General features: G+C 32.5%; 1 protein-coding gene across 12 annotated transcripts in view; it reads left to right on the top strand.

Annotated features, from left to right (window-relative positions):
• CACNA2D1 (calcium voltage-gated channel auxiliary subunit alpha2delta 1) overlaps positions 1–22,550 on the top strand; it is a 533,653-nt gene that overhangs the window by 453,961 nt on the left and 57,142 nt on the right. For 7 of the 12 annotated variants that reach the window (XM_036931689.2, XM_036931687.2, XM_036931691.2 and 4 more), the window contains exons 13-18: positions 8,724–8,802; positions 9,642–9,691; positions 10,895–10,984; positions 14,767–14,844; positions 16,732–16,806; positions 17,083–17,157. In XM_036931689.2, the coding sequence (XP_036787584.2) occupies positions 8,724–8,802; positions 9,642–9,691; positions 10,895–10,984; positions 14,767–14,844; positions 16,732–16,806; positions 17,083–17,157 (447 nt within the window). Of the gene's footprint in view, positions 1–8,723; positions 8,803–9,641; positions 9,692–10,894; positions 10,985–14,766; positions 14,845–16,731; positions 16,807–17,082; positions 17,158–20,116; positions 20,174–22,550 lie in introns of all 12 variants that reach the window. The other 5 variants (XM_036931679.2, XM_036931683.2, XM_036931678.2 and 2 more) reach the window with 1 other exon arrangement.

The following is a 22,550-nucleotide window of genomic DNA, read 5'->3' as shown; positions in this document are numbered from 1 at the left end:
TGATAGTTTGGTTTGACAGGTTGGTGTCATCAAACTGGCTGACAGTTTGGGTTCATTTCTCACCGCTGTAGTCCTCCCATTTTGCATTATATAAATCGTGTCCTCATTATGGTCTATATAGTGGCAAAGAGTTTAGAACCCACATTTCCCACAGAACTTTGGAACATCTATGAATGGCCACGTGTCAATCAAACAACAGTATAGAAGACTTTCACCACACAGTACTGAGCTCAGTTACAAGTATGCATCTTAGTATTTGGGAACTTATACCTCTTTCAAAGAAGGAAGAAGTTTTAGGGAAACAAGAGTAAATGCAGTGCTGTATGAGGAAACAAAGCAACAAGCCAAAACAATTTATAATACTATGAATGAAAGACTGATGACTAACGTTTAGGTACGATCTGCAGAATAAAATCAGCTAATTGTGGAATATTGCCATAAGTCTACACTACAGATTTTGCATGTATTCAGATATTCTGCGTTTCACAAAATAAAGTCTTCTTAATTTTTTAATTCATTTTTTGTATTTTATTAAGTCCTGTTTAAAAATGTCCATCTTATTCCTCATGTTTTCATCTTTTAAAGCCCATTAGTTACATGGGGTAAATACTGTGCAAAAATGCTTGTGGCTAAAATGCTGTGGCAAAACTACCTGAACTATATTTGGCAGACTAACTCCAAACCTGTAAAATTAATATCCATTACATAATAAATTTATCAACTCACAATTTCACTAGCTACATTAGCTTTCAAATGGCAAAAAGACAAATTTAGTTTGACAGATTGACAAATATAGTAAAATATAAACTTTCAGATGTTTAAAAAATCCCATGTTTGATTGTAACTGTACTTTAAAACATGCTCTTTAAAGTTTACCTGTAGCTTATAATTACCAAAATTATAAAGTCATAAAGAAAGTTTGATTAGCTTTACAAAAAAATCTGAAAACTACTCTTTGAACCCTACTTTTTCCCCAAGCCTCTTGCTTGGCATTAATATGACTGCTAAATGCTTCATTTATGCTCATTTTTCATCAAGACGACATCAGAAATAATTTAGAGCTACCCAGGTAGGTGTGCTGAGGTATATCTGGAGAGCTGCTGAATGAGACTTGCAGATAGACAGCACAATTTAATGAGGCCAAAAGGTTTGAATGTTAGAACAAAATGTTTGGGTTCTTTTGAAATGTATAACTCTTGGGAATTAATCTACCTGATTATAGATAGGTACAGCTTTAAAACCAAGTCTGTGTTCATCTCCTCACACAGCTGTTTCAAATTAAAATGTATTCACTTTCTAATCTTGAGCTGCAGCAATGCCATTCCTTAGGGCTCACCCATATGGACGAGACTTCCTTAAAAATGGTGCCAAAACTAAAATGAACTCTATCACAGAGTCCAAACAAACGAATAAAGGAAAGTAAAACCAGATACAGAGTTGAAAGATAATTCCCAGGCCTAGCAAAATTAAAGATATTTGATTTTCTGTAGAATAGCAGAGGAATTGGTTAGCAGTACACACTTAAGATTGTCTAGCCAGTTAAAGAAAATAATTCTCAGATTCTTAGCTTAATTTTCAGAATTAACAAAAAATGAAAAGGCATTCAAAATTTATAAAATGAAAAATTTTAAATAAGTAGTAAGTTGAATGAGAAAAACAGATGGAAGGAAAGCATATGAATGACATGGAATAATTTTCAAAGCAAGGAGTAACTAAAGTTAGAATTGCCTGATAATAGATGCATATTTTTCTAATTCTTTAAAAAATTACTGGCAGATCTTTCTTATTTTTCTGTCAGAGCAAAACAGAAATAATGTATAGCTTACAAAAAATCTAAAGCAAGTCACAAATGGCTGAAACTATGTATGTGTTTTATATACTAAGAGTGAAAATGGTCAGTTTTTCAACAAATGATAGAGAAAGTAATGCACTTCCTTCTCTGCTGTCTTCCCATCAGGCAGGAATGAAGCCTGTTGAATGAGTGTTCAGACAAATGGTAATGAAAGCCATTCAAACTTATAAAATATATACTACTATATAACAAATGCATGGCTTCTAAAAAGTTCCACTTCAGATATTTTGGCAGATAGAACAGTTTCCAAAAGATTTTCAGCTTCTAAATAGGAACTCTATCTTTGTTCATAAAAATCAAATATTTATGCTGGATTTACTAGCTGAAAACAATAATTACAAGTAACATTGGCCCTGCCAATAGAGAGATTATCAATTTAAGAGGCATTGGTGTGGGTGAGTAGGTGTGCGTGCATGTGTGTGGCCTAGTCTCTGACAGATCTGTTTACATTTGTTTCTCTTAGAATAAAGTTAATGTAGATAATTCCTTCCCTTGACGAAGGAAAATAATAGCAGATATGTTCTCTTCAGGTTTGAATAATACTATTTTCATACATCATACAGAATCCTTAATATCTAAAATCTAATGAAAAAATGAGGCTAAGAATTACATTAGACAAAAAGTGTATAACATAACATAACATAAAACTTAAAGAGCAGAAAATGCACCTGAAAAATAATTCCTAGATAGAATTGTACCACCTAGCATTGAGATTTCCCTTTGTGTTAAACTGTATACCAAAAAAGGCTCTCTGTCTGGCTTTTTCTGCAGCTGACTTCTCAGACTAAGAACTCTCATATATCTCCTCAGAAAGGTCTTCCTTGCCCAATCTTCTAGAATGATCGATCACCTTTCCCCACATAACTTCTTTATCTGCATTTCAACACCATCTTTCCTTCTTGTTCTCCTTCTCCTAGATTACCCTTTTTGATTGTTTTAATTATGTATTTTTCATCTTGTGAATTATGTAATTTTTATCTTGAATTCCCCTCAGTTAAAAGCTTCACGTAGTAGGGGTTGCTAGTTTGTAAACCTACCATTGAATCCTTAGAGACTAGCACAGGGCTTGATGCACAGTAGTTGCTAAATATTTACTGATATGTTGAACATATCAATAAATATGCTCCTAAGGTAAACAATAAAATAATGTGTAAATGTTAGAAAAACTCAATAACTTTTTTCTTCTTTTAAAAGAAAATAATTTAAAGCAATATATTTTTTCCTATAATTGGAATGTGGAGTAAAATTGATGTTCTACTGTTGTATATGCCATCTTATAAGTAGGGAGGGCTTAAGTGTATATAAAAAATTGATGGCACCTTTCCATTCACCGTAATCAGTCTGACACATAGTTTTTCATGAGTACCCATATTATGAGTATCACTGAAGAATTTGGTATTACCCAAGAAGAACCATCTGAAATAAATCACTGTATTGCTTATTTTTTGCCCTCTAAACTGATAGCCTTGCAGAACTACAAATAACTTGAAAATGCAATGTACCCGTAGTTTATTCTCCCATTTTCAAGTACTACAAATGTGCATGGATGGAAGGGGAACCCCAAATTAGCTCCTCATAATCTGATTATTTGAGAGTGATTTTTTATCATTGTCATTAATAAGTTGAAACTACCAACGTCGTCTGAAGGCATGTATCTGTTATGCATGTACTTGTAAAATATGTGAGAGAAATACCAGCTCAGTTTTTAATATCATTAGGCAAAACCTACATGATTTATAGAATTTTTTAAGACCATATGACTTACAGAATTTTGTTTTCCTTTTTCAAGTTGTTTTTTGTTATTTACTTATTCAGTAGTCATTGATTAAATTCCTGGCTCTGTCAGACACTGGGAAATCTCATATAAACATACCTCATATGGACAGGATGGTGTTCAGACAACACTGGTTCCTTTCCTTCAAAGTTTATTGCTAAGTATAAAAAAGTGTGCTGAATATGTTTCTCTAGAAAGGTGTTATTTTGAGTTGTTCTTGAGGTGTGAAAGGCTGCTAGTGGAAATGTGTCCTCATTGAGTTCTGATGGTTTGACTACCGAAGACGCAGTCATCATCTTCACCATCGCTGTGGAATGTTGTCATCACTTCATCATTACCATCGCTAATATTTATTGAGCTTACATTTACAGCTCTTCATGTATCATTTTACTTACAACTGGAATAATCATAAGATAAAAAGTATTTTTATTACCATCATCTTCATCCCTGTTTTGAAAATAAGAAAACCAAAATTTGAGAAGTTAAGTAACTTGTTGACAGTCCTACAGATTCTCTACAAGGCAGAGTCAAGAATTTAAAAGATTGACAGTCCAAGTTTCATAACCCCCTGTGGAATGTACCTCACTGGTCATCTGTCTGTCTGTCTGTCTGTCTCTCTCTCTCTCTCACTGGCAACATTGTGACTCTACCAGTCATTTGCCCACCCAGGAGCCTTCTTTTCTGGCAGACAGTAAAGCTTTACCTCTAGACATACTGCTTAGAGCCGTAAGACGCCAAGATGGATTAAGCTAAGTCATCAAAACTTTTCAGGCTGCAAATACCTTTCAGATCGTTGGGATTTTTAATAAATTAAGTGTGAAAGATGCATTTGGACACTTATTTATTTCATAAAGCTTTAAACCTAGAGATGTGGGTTATTCAAACACTTGTATTCTGGTGCACTTGTGAATTATGGAAAGCAGTGCAGGATTTTCTCCTAAAATATTCAGTCCAATCTAATATTTTTATAGGCTTAATGCCAAACATTTTAGTACACAGTAAATTAATAAAACCCACTTCTGACATCATTTTTGTAGCATGTTTCGATAACTGAAGTTTTTATTTTAGTTTTATTGGCTTCCTTTCTTCATAGTCTCATTTCCATTATTCCTTGGAGATCTGCCTATTGTAAATTAAACTTGAACTCTGGGTAACTGATAATTGTTGAAGTGACAGTTTCCAGTAACTGTGTTCTGCTGGGAAACAAATTCCTATGGCTCTTTAAAATCAGTTGACCCTGTAGCTTTGGAAAAATCTTAATTGAAGACAAGTACTTCAGTCAACAAACAAAACAAAATAAAAAACAGATTAGCCAAAGTCCAGAGCTGTAGGATAAATTATAAGTCAGTGTTTTAAGGAAAAAATGAATTTAAAAATATAAATGACCGCATTTGCTCTGAATTAAAATTTTGTCTGATCAAGTAGGCCAGGCTTGACATAACAACTCTAAATTGTTGGAATTGTAATATTCTGTTCAGAGAAAAAAATGGTTTTCGAAATTTTAAATAACTGAAGGTAATAGGAGATAAATTTGCAACTAATAATTCTTTTTAAATTATTTTACATTTATTAAATATGCCCTCAGTACTATTATTGCTTTTATATTATTGTTTTTATATATTATATACTTATATAACTAAGTAGGAGTCAACAATTATGAGAATTTTTTCACTTTCTAGGAATAATATAGTACATAAATGGTGTAAGTATATTAAGTATACTTTTTTTGCCTGAAAATTTTGTTCAACTTTATTGAGCAAGTCTGTGGAACATACAATAAGAAGATTAAGAATTTACAGTTATATAAGTATAATGAAGCTACCCCAGTTACAAAATGCAAGATGACTATCATCCTGGTTTTGGCTCTGCTGTATTACAGCCAACTGATTCATATGTTGCATGGTAAAAAAGTTTGTCTTAGATCCCTCTGGTAAGAAGCTGAGACCCGCTCATTTAGATATTCACTTTTTTTTCATTTAATAAATGTTTGCTTCCTCTATGTAGATACAGTGCAATCTTGGAACTGTTTTAACCCAGTCCAGTACTTATTCAATACAACCTTTCCATGTTATTTCTGTTAAGACATGGTTTTTAAAGACAACAATATGAAAAATATTTTTCAAGGCTATCTCTCACTGTATACATCTCATGTTTCACCCTCACAGAAGCAAACATATGTCTCTGTTTTTATGTAAGACCATGCAGATATACTAAGAAAAAATCTCTAAAAAGATACATCTGGGAGAGTATTTTCCTTAATTTTTAAATTATGCACGTTTCAAAGAATGACTTAATTTTTCTCTTTGCACAAAAGTATAGCTAAGCAAGAACAGTATTTTGAAGAAGGGAAAAACAGAATGAGCTGACTACAGTTACCTCCGTGGGTTAGGTCCCAGGAATTTTAGTGCTAGTTCATTGACTGCTCCACAGGGTGGCAGCAATAGAGTGTGGAACAGGAGGAGTGACACTATCCATCTAAAATTCAAATGGAAAGTTAGAGTGTAGAAATGCTCTTCGAAATTTCACCAGTTTGTGCTGTACATGCACTATAACATGTGTATTGTACATCCATGTGAAATCAATGAAGTTAAAATGCTTATTACATAATTAGCTAAAGTGTGTAAAGTGAAGCCAGAAGCAGCATGGATATGGCACCTGGGATTGAAATAATTCGTATATTGAATTTTTCATTGTCATCTAAAGAATTAGAAAGTTTGAGTGACTTATATTAAACATTTTATCAAATACATATTTATAAAATCATTTCAGAAAATTTTACCATAATCATAAAATCATTTAGTACATGTGTGCCTGTGTTAAATATGCTTGACGTGTATGTCCACCAAGAAAATTAGATATACTGGGTTTTGTAAATATTGTAATGGAAAGGCAGTTGCAGAAATTATAAAAAGAAGGTTGGATTTGTAATCTGAAGATCTTAGTAACTATTGAGAGGAAAATTTCAGAAAAATAGTGTCTTAAAAATGTCTACTGTAAGGCAAATAAGAATTGAGAAAAGGAGTACAAACCATACATCTGTAATATGGGAGTGATCTAATCAGTTAAGATAGTTTACGGTCAGATAGCCAAGGGTCCATGTGAGAAATGAACTGAGAGGCAAGAAAAAAGTTAAGTGTTTTAAAATTTCATAAAATTATAATTAATTGTGACAGAACATGCATTTCCACACCCAGCTCTGATTCTGAATTCCTTAATTTGGACAACCTCTGAAGTCTCCATGTAAGCAACCCATGGGGGTTAAGCAAAACTTTGTAGAACAACATATGAAGCAACAAATTTTGTTGGTATTGTTGTTTTGTTTTGCTTTAAGACTGTTTTTTGGCTGAGTTGTCTTTATTGGTACTGTTTGATGAATAACGTCAGTCAAAATAATCACGCAGTATGTGTCTAAGTGTAGCCTCAATGTTTTTAGAAATGCTTGCTTTCCAGGGACATCGATACAATAATTCATTTAGTGTTGTTCATTTATTTCTTTTTACTGTAAAGTCTTTTGTGGAAAATATTTTACTAGAACAGTTTTGTGGTAAAGGAGCAACTATACAAAGCAGTACTTTAAGTTAAAACCTGGAGACTCGCTTTCCAATGTCAATTATGAAGGAGATCCCCAAGTGCTTTCTGGAACATTTGGATTTTTTCCCTGCCTAGAACTCATATGACAATGGTTTAAGGTATGGCAGCTAAACCGAATTATTGGTAGGGTGGCCAACCTGTTTATGAAAATATTTCCATATTTTCATAAACACATGTTGAAGGAGTAACTTCAACAGTGTAAGCAGTAACATGACATTGAAATATAGAGGCAACCCAGTAAATGCCCCAGTTGAAGAATTTAAGAAAATGAAACTTGCATCTTGAGAGATTGAGAGAGAAAGAGGGAGAGGCATGTAGGTGTCAGCAGCTTCTGTTATCCCAGAAGCAGCCATGTGTCCTTGTGATTCGAAGTGATTAAAACTCAGGCATGCCCACCAAACAGCCTGTTACACATCTAGTTGTGAGCAACCTGGACGCCTGAAGGGTGGCTCATGTAAAACTTTACAAGTAAAACAGCAACATCCCCAATGTACATTTTGGGCCAGGGATTGTTGTGATGTGATCTCTGTGTGGCCAAGACTAGTGAAAGAACAGAAAACAGATGTGAAATCTCTTTTGAGATTTGTGCTCTGCAATCATGTGCAAAAGATGAAACAGACGAAACAATTAGAAAATGTCAATTCAAACAGGCAATCGACATGAATTAGAGAAAAGTGCTTAACATAGTTCAAACCAGACAAATTCATGGAAAAGTGATTTTCTGCATGTTTATCTTTAGAAAAAGCTAAAATGTTATGTTGAACATAGAATATTGGCTTACGTAGAAAACTGAATTGTAAAAATCAATGTGTGTTAAATAGCCATTTCATTAAATATTTGTTGACAACTGAATTTATCTTCTAAATTACCGTAATGTAAAAGCTATCTTAATTGAAGTTTTAAATATTTGCATATTTTATAGTATGTTAGGCACAGTCAATGTTTCCACTCCCTTTAAAAATCCTAGGAGCTTAAAATATTTATTTCTATATGCCAGTCATCTTTTATAGAAAATAAGTTATATACTTAACACCATAAGCATACATGTACATCCTAAATATTTCCGTGTTGTGAAAGTAATGAAACCATCACTAAATATAATTGCCTAATGCAACTAAAAGTGTAATGACCTCTTGTGTACATTTTTATTTTTATAACCACATACCTCTGACAGGATTTTTGTTTGTTGCTTTGTTTTTAGTCCCTAGTTATGTGGATAGTGGTTTTAACCAGGTGAGACAGAGGAGGGAGGGTTAGGCTGCATGAAAAGATGCCATTTCTCCTACCAGCACAGGCCTGCCATGTGGTGCAAGGCGGCTCAAAGGAACTGACGCCCATGGTTATAGTGGGTCATTCCATCTCTCTGGTGCCTTCTTGAATGTACTGGCCTTGGTATTTCATGTCACATTAATCAACTGAAAAACATGCTTTTATTTCAGCTATTTTGCTTTGCCACTTAATTAAACTTTATGCAGCCTAACAAATATCTGTTTTTCAATTTACCAGGTACGTGTATTCACATTTTCAGTTGGTCAACATAATTATGACAGGGGACCTATTCAGTGGATGGCCTGCGAAAATAAAGGTAGTAGATTGGTTCTCTTGACCACATTTTATTACAGGAAAAATAATTTGGTAGTTATTGGTTCTATATTTTATCATTTAAAATAATCCAAAATTCTTGCTAAGTTATATAGGAATCAAGCCAAGAATAAGATACTGAATATGTTTCCTTAGAGAAAACATACATACAGACATCAACATTAGTGTCACATGTTATAAAAATTCAGGCATCTGAGCATATTACACATTGATAAAGGAATATATTTTATTGAATGTTACTTATCAAATATAATCTTACATGAAAAATTAAGAATAGAAGAATATCCAAGTGATATAAACTAAGGTATGAGAAAGTGTGACATATGTACACATTTTTTTCTGATTATTGGTTTTTCTTAAATGTATTCTTACATATTCCTAGGTAATTCAGATTTTGTGTAGTGAGCCCATATTTTCTCTGAGTAGAGAAAAAAAACAAGATGTTATTTGAAAAATAAATTGATCATATAGTAATAAAGAGAACTAAAATTTTATTTAGACAGATATATAAATAATTGCCAGATACTTATAGTAATACATCTTAATAATTTCTCCAATGAAATATTTTTAATGACAGGTTCTTGACTACTTTGTAAAAGATAACACTTATTTTATATAATCTAAGAAATGTAGCAAGATTTTCCATAACGCCAGTGCACTTATGAGAATATATTAATCTTTTTCCAGATTTATCACGGGTATTGATATTAAAGGACTTGATTATTTAAAAGTGAAAAAAATGTCCTTTTCTCCTACAAGGCCATTAAATAATTTTGTGGCCCATCATTACTATATAATATTAAATATATAATTTTTTTTCAGGTTACTATTATGAAATTCCTTCCATTGGAGCAATAAGAATCAACACTCAGGTATAGTTATTTAGTATTTCTTTAATTTTTCACAGCATAAGGCATTTCTTTTCTGCTATAAATATGCTCAATATGGAGGAGATAAGGAGAATGAAAAAAATGATCCATAATATTATATTTGTAACAAAATGTTGAGTAACATGATAATATGTTGGTTTTTATTTCATTAAGGTTCCAAGTGTTTTTGAACATCTAAAACTCAGGTGAAAAAAACTGAGTATATTGTTCTTGCAGGTTGTTAAAAATGTCATAAAAAATAAAATCAAATTTACTAACAATCTCATCTCATATAAATTGAACTTGGTTCTATTGCATATCATTTAAATGAGTTCTTTCAAGTTGTAGGTACCACACAGAAAACTAAACAATAATTATTTTGGACAGGTTACACAAGGTCGTAGCCAAATTTTAGATTACCTCACAAATAACACCTGAAGATACATTTACCTGTTTAAAACAAACTTATAACAAGGAGACAATTTTTCTACACGAGTTGGAAACATGCCTGTTAAATAACTTTGTAGATTGAAGCAATTAAGTTGATTTAAATATGTATTATGTTTAAATATTCATAAATTACTATTTAAAATCATTACTCAATCTTAAATATAATTGAGGATCTACAAAATAGACTAAGTCAAAATTTAGCATAAATAACTGGTGTTTGCAGAAATGCATACTGAATGCATTGAATGTTGAAACAGCAGCTGCATTTGAGTCTAATGTCTTGATTTGGCACAGTATTTCATTTATTTTTTGATTTGTTTAAATGTAGTTTTGAATTTCAGCCAAACAATCTGTGATCTAAAAGTCAATATGTGGCTGTTTCATTATTTCAAATTTGTGCATTTCTATCAGTAAATCACTGAGCCTTAAGTAGTTTAGATTAACATAAAACAATTCACAAGGAATGTATTTCACTTATCATTGGCTGTACTTAAGAAAGAGAATATTTTGTTACTAGAAAAATACTAGGGTAGATATATTGTACAAATAATATAACTCAAGTGTTGTTGATTCAGAGTATGGAGACATACTATTTATGAAGTTGCCAGGTAAGAATTAAATGCTTATATACTTATCTCAAAACAACTTTTATTTCATATTCATGTTTGAGTAGATGATTTTTCCTATGGGTAGATATATTTTTCAACATGGCCTTTGTAGTTTCAATCACTGAAAAACACTTTTTTTAATAAACAGGAATATTTGGATGTTCTTGGAAGACCAATGGTTTTAGCAGGAGACAAAGCTAAGCAAGTCCAGTGGACTAATGTGTACCTGGATGCGCTGGTAAGAGATTGGCTATTCCTCAACAGACTGCCACTAACAAAAACACACGGTGACTCCTGCTTCTTTCTCGGCCTTATAGGTGACATTTCTCTTTCCTCTTTGATTAAATCCTGTCTAAAATGCCTTCTATCACAACCTTCTTTGCTAGAATTCAGATATTTTATATAAAAACTGGGATTTGTGGGTAGTGGAGAACCACAAATGTAAAGTGTTCTCTTAATTTTTCTAGTTGATCCATTGAGAATATGGAATTTCAAAACTCAAATCTTAAATCTGTGGGCATTTCAAATGCTTTGTGAATTCTTATGTAAATACTAACATGTGAATTAGTACCTATTACTAAAGATTTTAAACAAAGAATTTTGGAAAAAGTATTTCTAAAGTAGACTTCAGCTAATGAAGCTTGTATAAATAGCCTCCACAACTCAAGTCGGACCCTGGAACTCAGAAGCGCGTGCAACTAGATGGGCAAGTGTCTTACCCTACTTGAATCATCACAAACCTAATCACCTCTCTTCATTTACAATCTTTTGATTTAGATACAGCCCCAGATATTTATGAAAAGAGGCCACTGAGGTGATCAAATCTAATGTGAAACAATAAAAATGTGTTGAATCATGCATTGCACAAGTGAAATTTTCAAACAGGTGTTTCATCATATTTCAAAGCAGTGGTTCTCAAGTGGGGCTGATTTTGCCTCTCACAGATCATTTGGAAGTATCTGTAGATATTTTGATTGTCCTCACAGGGATGGGGAGGGCTTGCTGCTGTCTGGTACTGGAATGAGCCCAGGGATCCTGCCCAACACCCTGCAGTGCACAGAAGAGCCCCTCCCCCAACACAATTGCCCAGTTCACCAAGTCACTGTGGCCAAAGTTGAGAAATCTTATTTCAATGTAATTGTTATTTTCCTGATGTGAAAGTTATAAATGTTAATTATCATAATTAAGATGTATTCATATGCTTAAACTTAATGAGAAGACTTGATTTGTGATTTTACTGATGTTATTATATCAAAGAGAATCAAAACAGTGAGCCCTGAAAAGTAAATGCTGATTCAGTAACCCTTTTTCCTACTTGGAGTCCACTTATATGCTGATACTACTTTTCTTTTCTGAATGCAATGAGCCCCAAGGACAAAATGCAACCCACTTAGAATTACTTATCATTTGGTTCTTATAAAATAAACACATACAGGAAGTTAGAAGAAAAATAGACACAGTTAGCAGCAGCCTTGCATGCTAAGAAAGATAAAGTGAAGCCTGCTTACCTCAAGCCCTGGCTAAAATTACCGTCCAGGGTTCCTTCCTGACGTCACATATTTATTTAAGGTCACATGGTCATCTAAAGGCACGGTCAGAATGTTTCGCTTTCCCAAATCCATCAGGGACAGAGTATGATAGGGGGAGTCAGTAATCATGTCCTGTTGTGTTTCCTATGAGCAGAAGCTCATTAACCAGCATGTCAGCATTGTTGGTAAGGTTCTTCCTGATAGCACAAATGACTTTAGAAGGAGATTTTGGTTCTAAATAATGCTGTTCGATAAGCTGAAACTAAATGTAAAAAAAAAAAAATGAGGCACGTGTTGGCTAGTCAGCGGACCCACAGAGCATTCTTTTTGCTAACTAGAGAATGAAAAGTGACCCATCTTGTATGTCTAATTATGTGTTGATAATCTCTGCACACAGCAGATTCAAAATAAATGCCAGTCAAATTAACAGTTACATTAAGAAGGAAAAGGTAATATGCAAAATAAAATGTAATAAATACCATGAGAAAAATGAGAAGAGCTCTGTAAATTCAGAAGAAAAAAGCCATATATTTGCAGATGGATCAAGGTGAGGTCAGAAAGTCGGTGATATTTTAGCCAACCATGCGAGTCCGGGTCAGGTCTCCACAGCTGACGCTGAGGGAAAGCGCATAGAGGAGGTGCGGCATGAAGGCCGTGGAGGCGCCGGGCATCCTGACGGAGCGGTACCTCCGTCACTTTCAGAGGTAATGGGGGATAAGGACCAAAACAAGACCAGGATGATATTGTGGAGGGTTCATTTTATTTGGGAGATAAACTGAGATTCTTTGTACCAAAGGAGAGAGAGAGAGATGAAAAAAGCTGGGTCCTAGAAAATAAGTATCAAATAATCCAAAGGAGCATAAATCTTGTTTTCTTTCTTTTTTTTCATTCCCTAGACTTGCACAGTGCCTAGGAATAGAGTACAGGATTTTTGGTCTAATAAGTGAGGGAGAAAATAAGAATTAGGTATCAGCGAGTTCATCCGTAATTTTATATCATATGCTAGAATTGAGTGTCTCATTTTAGGGCACATATTTACTGTATTTAGAAGGAAAATACAGTATTCTGATCAATGTGACAGTGACACAAATGAAGATTGCATCTGGATATACCATGTCATGCTAGCATTTTAAAACCATGCACATACATTACAACTCAGGAGATTTGTGAAAAGGAATCTTTACTGAATTCTCTCTTGTATATTAGCTTTATAAATTATCTCTAATCTGACTTTACTGAGGTGGGAAATGTTCACTGAATATTAATTTGCATATTTAACGTGTGCACTGTCAAATGTTCTTGCTTTAGCCTGATTAGAGAACACAATATATATTATCTATCCTAAGTGTAGTTGTTTGCTTGCTTTTATTTGTCACGATTTGTTATCTTGTACTGAAAGTCTGTCTCTGATTGTCCTTCCTCACTTATTCAGTTCACGTTGTTTTTGGGCTTCCCACATGCACAATTATAAACCATAGCCTAAGAGATTTTCTCTATGAGACCATGCTGTTTCTGGATTTAGAACAGGGGTCATGAGATTTGGATGTGGGGTCATTATTCACAAGAGGGTTACTAATATTTTCTCAGTGAATTCAAAATTTTCAACACAATAATTGTTCAATGTGACTTAAAAGTAATTTTATTGAAAGTATAGTTTTGATAAGAAATAGTGGTAAATAGAGTATGTAACTGTCACAGATGGCTGTAATAAAAAAATGCAACCTCTGAGTTGAAAACCAGTTTATTTCAACTAACCTCCATGGAATAATTTAACATGAAATTTTCTGCATCTGATGAGTAATGTGTCATTATTTTTGTTACACTAAACTGCTTCAGACTGTACTTTGATATTTGATGCTTAACAAGTTTTCTACATCATTTTACTTTGTCAAAAGCTACTATTCATTTTGGACACTATTTAAAAGCAATGTTGCTTCTTTTGAACACTATGAATTTACATAGACTATCCCAGAAATGCAGTGTCAATAGCATATTTCTTCTGTTTATAATATCCTTCTACTACATGTTTGTGATTCAGCATGAAACCTTTGGCTTAGGGCATAAAAAAAATTAAGAATGAACCTACAACAAAGGAAGGTGAATAAATCATTTGAAACAATATAATATCACTCTGCTCACGAAGGCCGCTGATATCACACAAATGACCACTGTGGGAAAAAGAGTGGGGGAGCAGGGTTACTGAAATGTTTAGTGTCATTTGATATTTTTTAATTTTAAGTTATTTTCAGTGCTCTCTTAGAGTATTGTTTTAGATGTTGCATGCTTCAATAGCTGCCTAATTATTACTCTGATTATTTCCAAGACATTTTCATTGATTTTTTAATAAAATAAGCTTACAATCAATTAGCAGATTTTTTTGCGGTTCTTTTTAAAGTATAAAATGCAGTGTCAGATATCAAAGACGAAATGCAGAATGACAGAGTTTAAATTGTAATTTTAATTTTCCTTTGCTCTTGGCATCTATTTTTAGGAACTGGGACTTGTCATTACTGGAACTCTTCCGGTCTTCAACATAACTGGCCAAGTGGAAAATAAGACAAACTTAAAGGTTAAAAGTTAATTGATAAAATTAATAATAATAAATGATAAACTATGACGCTGAAGCTCAGTGTAGATAAGATAATTCTATAAGGAAGTACATACACTGTAACCATCTTGTGAGGCCAGAATAAAAGGCCACAGCTGTTCTTGTGATAACCACCTGGGAAAAGGAAATGCAGGTCAAGTTCTCTGTTTCCCCAGAGCCAAGATTCAGCTTAACTCTATGTAACTATGACCTGATGAGAACACAAGTTCAGACTCTGGGGGTAGTTACAAGATAAATGGGCAATACTTATTGCGTGTACATTTTTAAAATGCATCTAATATATCCATGGAGTTGAGAAAGAAAAATCCAAAGAGCAAAACCATGGTGATGTTTGTATCAGGTATTATTGAATTATTCATTCCTCCTCCAACTCCTTGCAAACAGTGTTCTTTTAAATCATCATGTTACTTAAGGAGCTGATTTTAATGAATAGGGCTCTTTATTTTCTTTTCTATTTTTTAAGATTCAGGAAAAATACTTAACAAGTTTCATAATCACCTTGATTTCTCTATATTGGTAATATTCTCAGTGCAACAAAATGCTACCAACTTAAAATTCTCAGAGTTTTGGAAAACATGTCTCTTGTACTTGTTAAATTCTGTGACTTATTCTTTATATACATCTGGCTTAAAAGTAGGGTTGCATTCCTATTTCATAGTCTGCATCAGAAGGAATTTAAGAATGCAGGAGAATTCAAGATTTTTTTAATGCTATACTCATTTTATAGTTTGGTTGACATTCCTGATTTGAGGGAAATTTATTTCCCATTTATGGTACAATGAGGTGTGTTGCACTTAAGCATTATTTTTTCAGTTATTATAAATTTCAGTTGAACTCCTTATTTTAATAACATGGCCATAGTGAACGTTTGTTATTCCTCTTTGGGGGCCCATTACCATTCTTAAATATCTGCGGGTTCTAGATATTATAACTCACAAAGGAGTAAGTAATTCTCTAATTCCTCATATGGACTATCTGTGGGGTTGCTTTCATTTGGGGTTTTTGCCCAGACTAGGATTGGTTCATGGGAAAAGAGCATAGATACTGACATAACTTTCTCTCACTGTGTGCACCTACATGAAGTTTAAAGTGTTTGAATATCTATTGACTGGATTTTATCATTTTCTTTGTAACATTTCAGTTTATTTTATAATTGATTTAATTCTACTTAAAATTTCCTGCTTCTAAATTTTAACACCATTTCCATCTTCACGTCCTATAGAAGATTATGACAGCAATTTGCCGCACAGCCTCCTTGACTTACAACTAAAACAGCAGTGCCCATTGTTCGGCATTTAGAAGACATTAGTTGCAACCAGAAACAGTTGTTTTGAGGATTTCCACTCTTTTATTACCAATAAGGTCACATACTCCAGGATAGTTATACTCAAACAGCTACGGTCATAGCAAAAATCCAGTTTTCTTTTTCCGTATTGCTCAGTATCTTTAAGCTAGACTTTCTTTGTGATTTCTTAATCATAGTACAACACAAAGTACTCACATACACAGACACACACATAGCTATAGCTGCTGACTGTACAGTACCAATTAAAATTAATATTTGGGGTAATGAGTACAAGTATCAAATAAAAAATTTTATATATCATATTTTCGCCTCAATCAAAATTTCATTTTTTAAGCTAAATAATAATAATGATAAAGTTGTGAGAAAATAAAGCTGAGAATCATTGTAAATTGATAACAAAATGGCCTCACCCTTATATGTGTGTTTAAACGAGTACTGAATACAACTATTTTCAAGCAAAAGGATGAATGAATATAATAATTATGTAGAAGTATGTAAATTTTCAGTATAAAATACACTACCTTTCTGCTATCTTATTATAGAACCAGTTAATTCTTGGTGTGATGGGAGTTGATGTGTCGTTGGAAGATATTAAAAGACTAACACCACGTTTTACAGTAAGATGTAATTTACTGTTTGGGTAGCTTTTCTTTTTTAAAGCTCTGTAGTAATTTCACTTGTCTGTAAAGCACTGAAGTAATTCTCAAAAATGATGTGCAGTTATTTTAGCAAAGGAATCAATGTTAAAAAAGATCCTTACAGTAAAATATAAAGATACCATGTTCTCCTCCTTCATGCTTTAAAATGTGTATTTATGAATTTTTATTTGTTTATAGAATGTAGATTTCTGATTGTGACTCAGGGGGTCTCTAAATTGTTTCATTATTTTTCAGCTGTGCCCCAATGGCTATTATTTTGCAATTGATCCTAATGGTTATGTTTTATTACATCCAAATCTTCAGCCAAAGGTATGTATATAAATGTTTGCATTGATTAGTATTCTTTAAAGAGTAATGTTCTTAAGATTTTGTCATTTTTAAATTCACTGGAGAGCACTAAATATATGGAAATGTTATATTTGTAATGTTAATAGATGAAAAGACCACAGCTTATAATATATGGTAAGTGTGAAAGCAGTTTTCATTTTCTCTTTCCAATTTAGCTGTCCAACATTCCTATCCAATATTTTTAGCTAACCAATATTCCTATCTCAAATATAACTACTATCGCCCCCTGTGCCTAGTGTCACACATCCCCCTTGGGACTCTGAGTAAAACTTTAAGGTACTGAAGGAGATTGCCCCGGAGGGTTGCTGACTGCATTATAGAAGCACAGGCTATGTTTTCTATGGCTGTTTTCTTCTGGTAATTCTTTCTCCTTTTCATCTCCCAGAGTGTTTTTATTTCTACTTTCATGCAGTCTTGTAAAAGTATGTAAACAATTCAATAAGTGAAACTCACCGGATGGGCTTCAGAAATGGAAAGTGTTTATTAATCAGCGAGTTGACCAGAAGTGATAAAATTCCATAGATGAAACCTTTTATCCTTCTTGGGTTTTGCCCTGTTTGCCCAAGATAGAAAATATTTTTCTAAATATCTTAACCAACTTATTTCACTTTTCATTAATTTTTCACACATAGAGTGAAATGCATTTATCTAGAAGTAAAAATTGGCAAAATCATATTAAATAATTGTACCTTATACAAAGCTAATGGTTAGCTCTGAATACTGAGGATACTTTAAACCATGCTGGAAGGAAATGTCTGTGGACTTACTCATACTACCTTGTCTTCTTCAGTGAATATTTAATGTTAGTGATATGTTAGGACATGAAGTATGTGCAAACACATACATTCACAAGTAAGTTGAGCTGTTTAAGTATTTCTCAAATCCATAGTAATTAAGAACCACTGATACTGAATGCAAAAACATATTAAATGGTTTTAGTTAATGTCTTTATCTTAATTCTTCTCACTTTGGAAATTATTTCCATGTAAAATCCACCATGATCTAAATATTTGTGAATCAAATGTAACCGCTGATCACCCTGCATTATTTTTAATGTCATTTTATCATCAATGTGAGTAACTTCGCATTATTGTTAGGATATCACAGGCCATTATAAACATGTCATGTTGCTCCTCTTAATAGAATTATTTGTGATTGGCTATAAACATTTTATGATTTTGCCATAGTTGAAAGGACAAATTTTATCTTCCTCAACCTTTTTATTTTTTTTTTAATTTGTAGTATTATTGTTTGGTCTTTGTATATATAAGTGTATTTTAAGTTATATTCCCTTAACTAAAGTGATTTAAAAGCAATAACAATGTACTATGTTGAAGGGTATGAAAGATCCCCATTTTTATGATTATAGGTCTTAACCCATTCCTTAAAAGGAGGTAAAATATACCATAGACAAAATAATAAAAAAGAATAATGAGAATATTACACATATGATATATATACATATATAAATTTATCATTCAGAGGTAATAATTTAAAAATGGTTTTTCCCTTTTCTGCATTCTTCTAAAAACCAGTATTTATGTAGAAAAAAAATTTATTAGTCTTTCAGTTAACATATATTTGGCTCATATTTAGAATAATTTACTAATATTCATGTGATTACAAAAAATATAAATTCTACAGTAATCCTTATTACAACTCAGGTGATTCTTCAGAATTACATTAGCTTTTCATAGTTTTATGCAGGTAATTTTTAAAAGCAAGTATGCAAAAACATTTAGAAAACTAGTGTTTTAGAAAATTATTAAAAACATGTTGGCACAATCTGTGAATTTTTTTTCTGAAATTCATGCTTGTAAATTAAATATACTTGTTAATTCTCATCATTAACAGGCTAAACATTATGATTTCCATTTTGCAAGTAATACTGCATGCTATACAGATAGAAGAACTTCATAAAAGTATCATACAGTGTAAAACAGCTCTTTTAGAAGTTGACAAATAGAGAGGACCAATATAGTAACAGCTAGTATAGTAACAAGATTAATCTTACTTCTGTCATTAGGAACTCAACCAATAGAAATAAAGGAAAACAATGCTGTGTTCTATAGAAACCATTACTGTTTAACAAGTCAAAGTCTAGTATTTTTGTAAGTATTCTTAGATGAATGTCTGTGCTTTCTCTCTGAAACTGTAGTCATAATTCAAATTATTTCCATATGGTTTTATAGTTTGTAGACAGTAGTACAAGTGTCCTTTAAAAAGCACAGAATATCAGTAAATAAAGTAGCTATGAATCTTCTGCATATCCAGTTTTTTAAGTAATCCTTACTTCTCAAAGTGTCCTGTGTCTGCCATGACCACATTCTGACAAATGCTAGATTATGTATTCTGCTTTATTCCAAAATGCATTTTAAATTTCTTTCACTTTGTTTCATTGAAATAACCAGATTTATTAGGTATCTCAACTTGATCAATCTTAAGAAATATCTACTGTACAGGAAATAGTGCATAATAATCTACATTTTGGAAGTCAATATTTAAAATAAATCTTGTTTTATGATTGAATTCTCCATTAGTTCCACAGATACGACATTTGGTATCACTTCAGAAACAAAAGCACAAATTTTAAGGATTTAAGATTAAGACTTCTCATTATCTGTATATTTTTATATTTTAATCATGTAAATGCTAAAAGTTTTCTCTCTTTTATTAAGTGAGCATAAAACCTGAGACAGACAATCCTTCTCACTTCCCAAATATAAACTTTTCTAGACAAAAAGGAAAATATTAACGTTTTGTTAAAAGTATTTTTAAGCTTCAATTTTATTTATGGCCTCAGCATGAACTCTATGATACCTGTTCCTGTCCAAGGAAATGCCTACCAAAATTGATGATAGGGTAGAACCCTTATCTATGTTGATATGTAGTATGAACTATGATCTTTCTGTTGCTTCAGCCTATTGGTGTAGGTATACCAACAATTAATTTAAGAAAAAGGAGACCCAATGTTCAGGTAACTGTGAATGATGTTAGCAGTGCCTTCAAATTCGCTAAATCAAAGTTGAGATTAAGCTTCTTTGTGTAAAAGCATATAATTAATGCCGCCTTACCTGACATCAAGCTTCAGAGCATGAGATGGAAATGAGCATCATTTCTCAATAAACTGCAGCAAAAATGTTACTGATGATGGCAGAGGGTATGCATTTGCTAACTAAAGATTGCTATCAAATTATGTAATAAGAATGTGAATCAGCATAATCATAATTAAATGGCTTCTAAAAAATAAACTTGCTATTAAATATTCTGAAATTAGTGTCAAATCCATGAAATCCTAACAATTTGCTTGCAAAATTAACTTCAAACTGGAAATAAAATTTCAGTCCTGATGTGATAGGTTGTGTAAATTATAAAATTTAAGCCAAAATTTCTTTGAATTTCTCTTAAAGTATATCTTTTAGAAGTTAGAGACACTTCCCTTTAGCTATGTAAAAATGTCCCAAATTGCCAATAAGTATTGTGAATTTTTATCACCTGGCAGACTCATTGCAAAATCTTTTATCTGTTGGCAACAAAATTTAAATGATATTTTATTTATGAGTATTTCTATAAGCACACTAAAAATAATTATCATAAAAGGATACTTCCTACAGTTTAGTAAGAGAATTCCAGAATTGCAAAGGAATTTCAACATGACTTATTTTATTCGTTTTTTTATGTAAGCCTAATATTTCTGGGAAAAAAAAGTTGGTTGGTGACATAATGGGCAAAGGTAGTACGATATTAAACAGAGGTCATTAAGTTATGAATTCATAGAACTGAGTTCCAAGTTGGTTCTACTTACAGCTAACACTGTATCCTTGGTTAGGTTCCTAAACCCCATAGTGCTTCAGTGCCTTCATCGGAAAATCAGAAGAATTGAACAAGCAATTGTTTTCTGTCTTACAGAGTATATTCACCTAGGAAATTAAATATGTATATTAATCCTCAGCACCAGCTCCTGAAAATTCTGGTTTAATTTAACTAGGGGTGTGACACAGGCTTCTGAGTAGTTTTTAAGGCTTCCCAGCTGGTTCTAAAGTGCAGAGCCACTGGATTAAAAGAAGCTTTCATCCCCGTCGAGCTCTAGAATATTGTGACAGTCTGAATTTCATGTTGTTGCATCAGGCTTCCACATCTTTTATGATTCCTGTAGAGGTTAAAATTATATTTATGTCTTTTCTTGATAAATTGTTTTATGTTACTCTCCTTGCATGTTTCTTTGTTGTGCATTATCTTAAATTATACTTCTTGCATTCATGTACACTTTAGTGTATTTTTATTCTTGCCATACTTTCAAATATTGCATGTGAATATTATGATACAATTTAAAAATAAACAACCTGAAAAATGGTTTGTTTTATTTTTGTTTTCCTTCTAAGAAAATCCCAAATGGCAAACTAGCAACCACACAAAATTTTATCTGAATTTTGAGAATAATTTTTAAACTATGGAGTATTTCTAATAATACTAGCTAATTATTTCAGTTTAAGATTTGTTTGGCAACGTTGTATTCTGCTTTTTAGTTTAGTTCCATAAATGGTATGTTTGTTGTGTCAGCTGATATTCAAATTTTACAAATGTTAGGTATTTAAAATACCAAGCAAAAGTACTGGGACTGCAGGGACTGAAGTTCTCAGTATTCTCATGGTGCTTTCTTATTAGAAGATCCTGCTTTTGAATTTTTCAGTCACTGTGCCTATGGTGGGTCTTTTAAAAAATGGTCAGCCAGATTGCCATTTAAAAACTAGAAGTTATGCATTGACATTTTTCTTTGATGATTTCATTTTCTTCTCTGTGTCTTTATATGTTGGATTGGGACATGATCTTCATATTGCCAATTCTTCCTGATAATGCCTCCTCCATGCATGCTGTTTGGGTCTGATCATGCTATGCATTATCCATTGCATGTAAGATAATATTCTTATTTATGTCTATATCTTATCATTTTGATTTTTTGATTTTGTTTTGCAGTGAGTTTGTTAATTTTAATAGTATATGGTGTCTGTGTGGTGATGATTCATTTCTTGGGGCTTTAAAGCAATTCTGAATAATATTGTAACTTATATTAATAATAATATTGTAATTGAAAGTTTAGAGGGTCCTTTTGTTAGAGTCTTTCTTGGTTTTGTTTTTAAACAAAGGATTATAATATTTTCAGTATTAATTTTTTTCTCTTTGTGAAATATGCTACACTCCAAATGAATATTTGCTTCTGAGGCAGTAAGATGCTGTCCAAATAATGGTATTTTCATCTGTTGAACAATATAATACTTATTTTCAATATTCCAGAAACTTCTAATTCTAGATAACGAGTTCATAAGCAGTAAATATTTTTTCAGTGAAAGTGCTGG

This window comes from Manis pentadactyla, chromosome 7 (assembly GCF_030020395.1).
Source record: "Manis pentadactyla isolate mManPen7 chromosome 7, mManPen7.hap1, whole genome shotgun sequence".
Taxonomy (NCBI): Eukaryota; Metazoa; Chordata; class Mammalia; order Pholidota; family Manidae; genus Manis; species Manis pentadactyla.
This window is presented reverse-complemented; position numbering and strand designations above follow the sequence as displayed.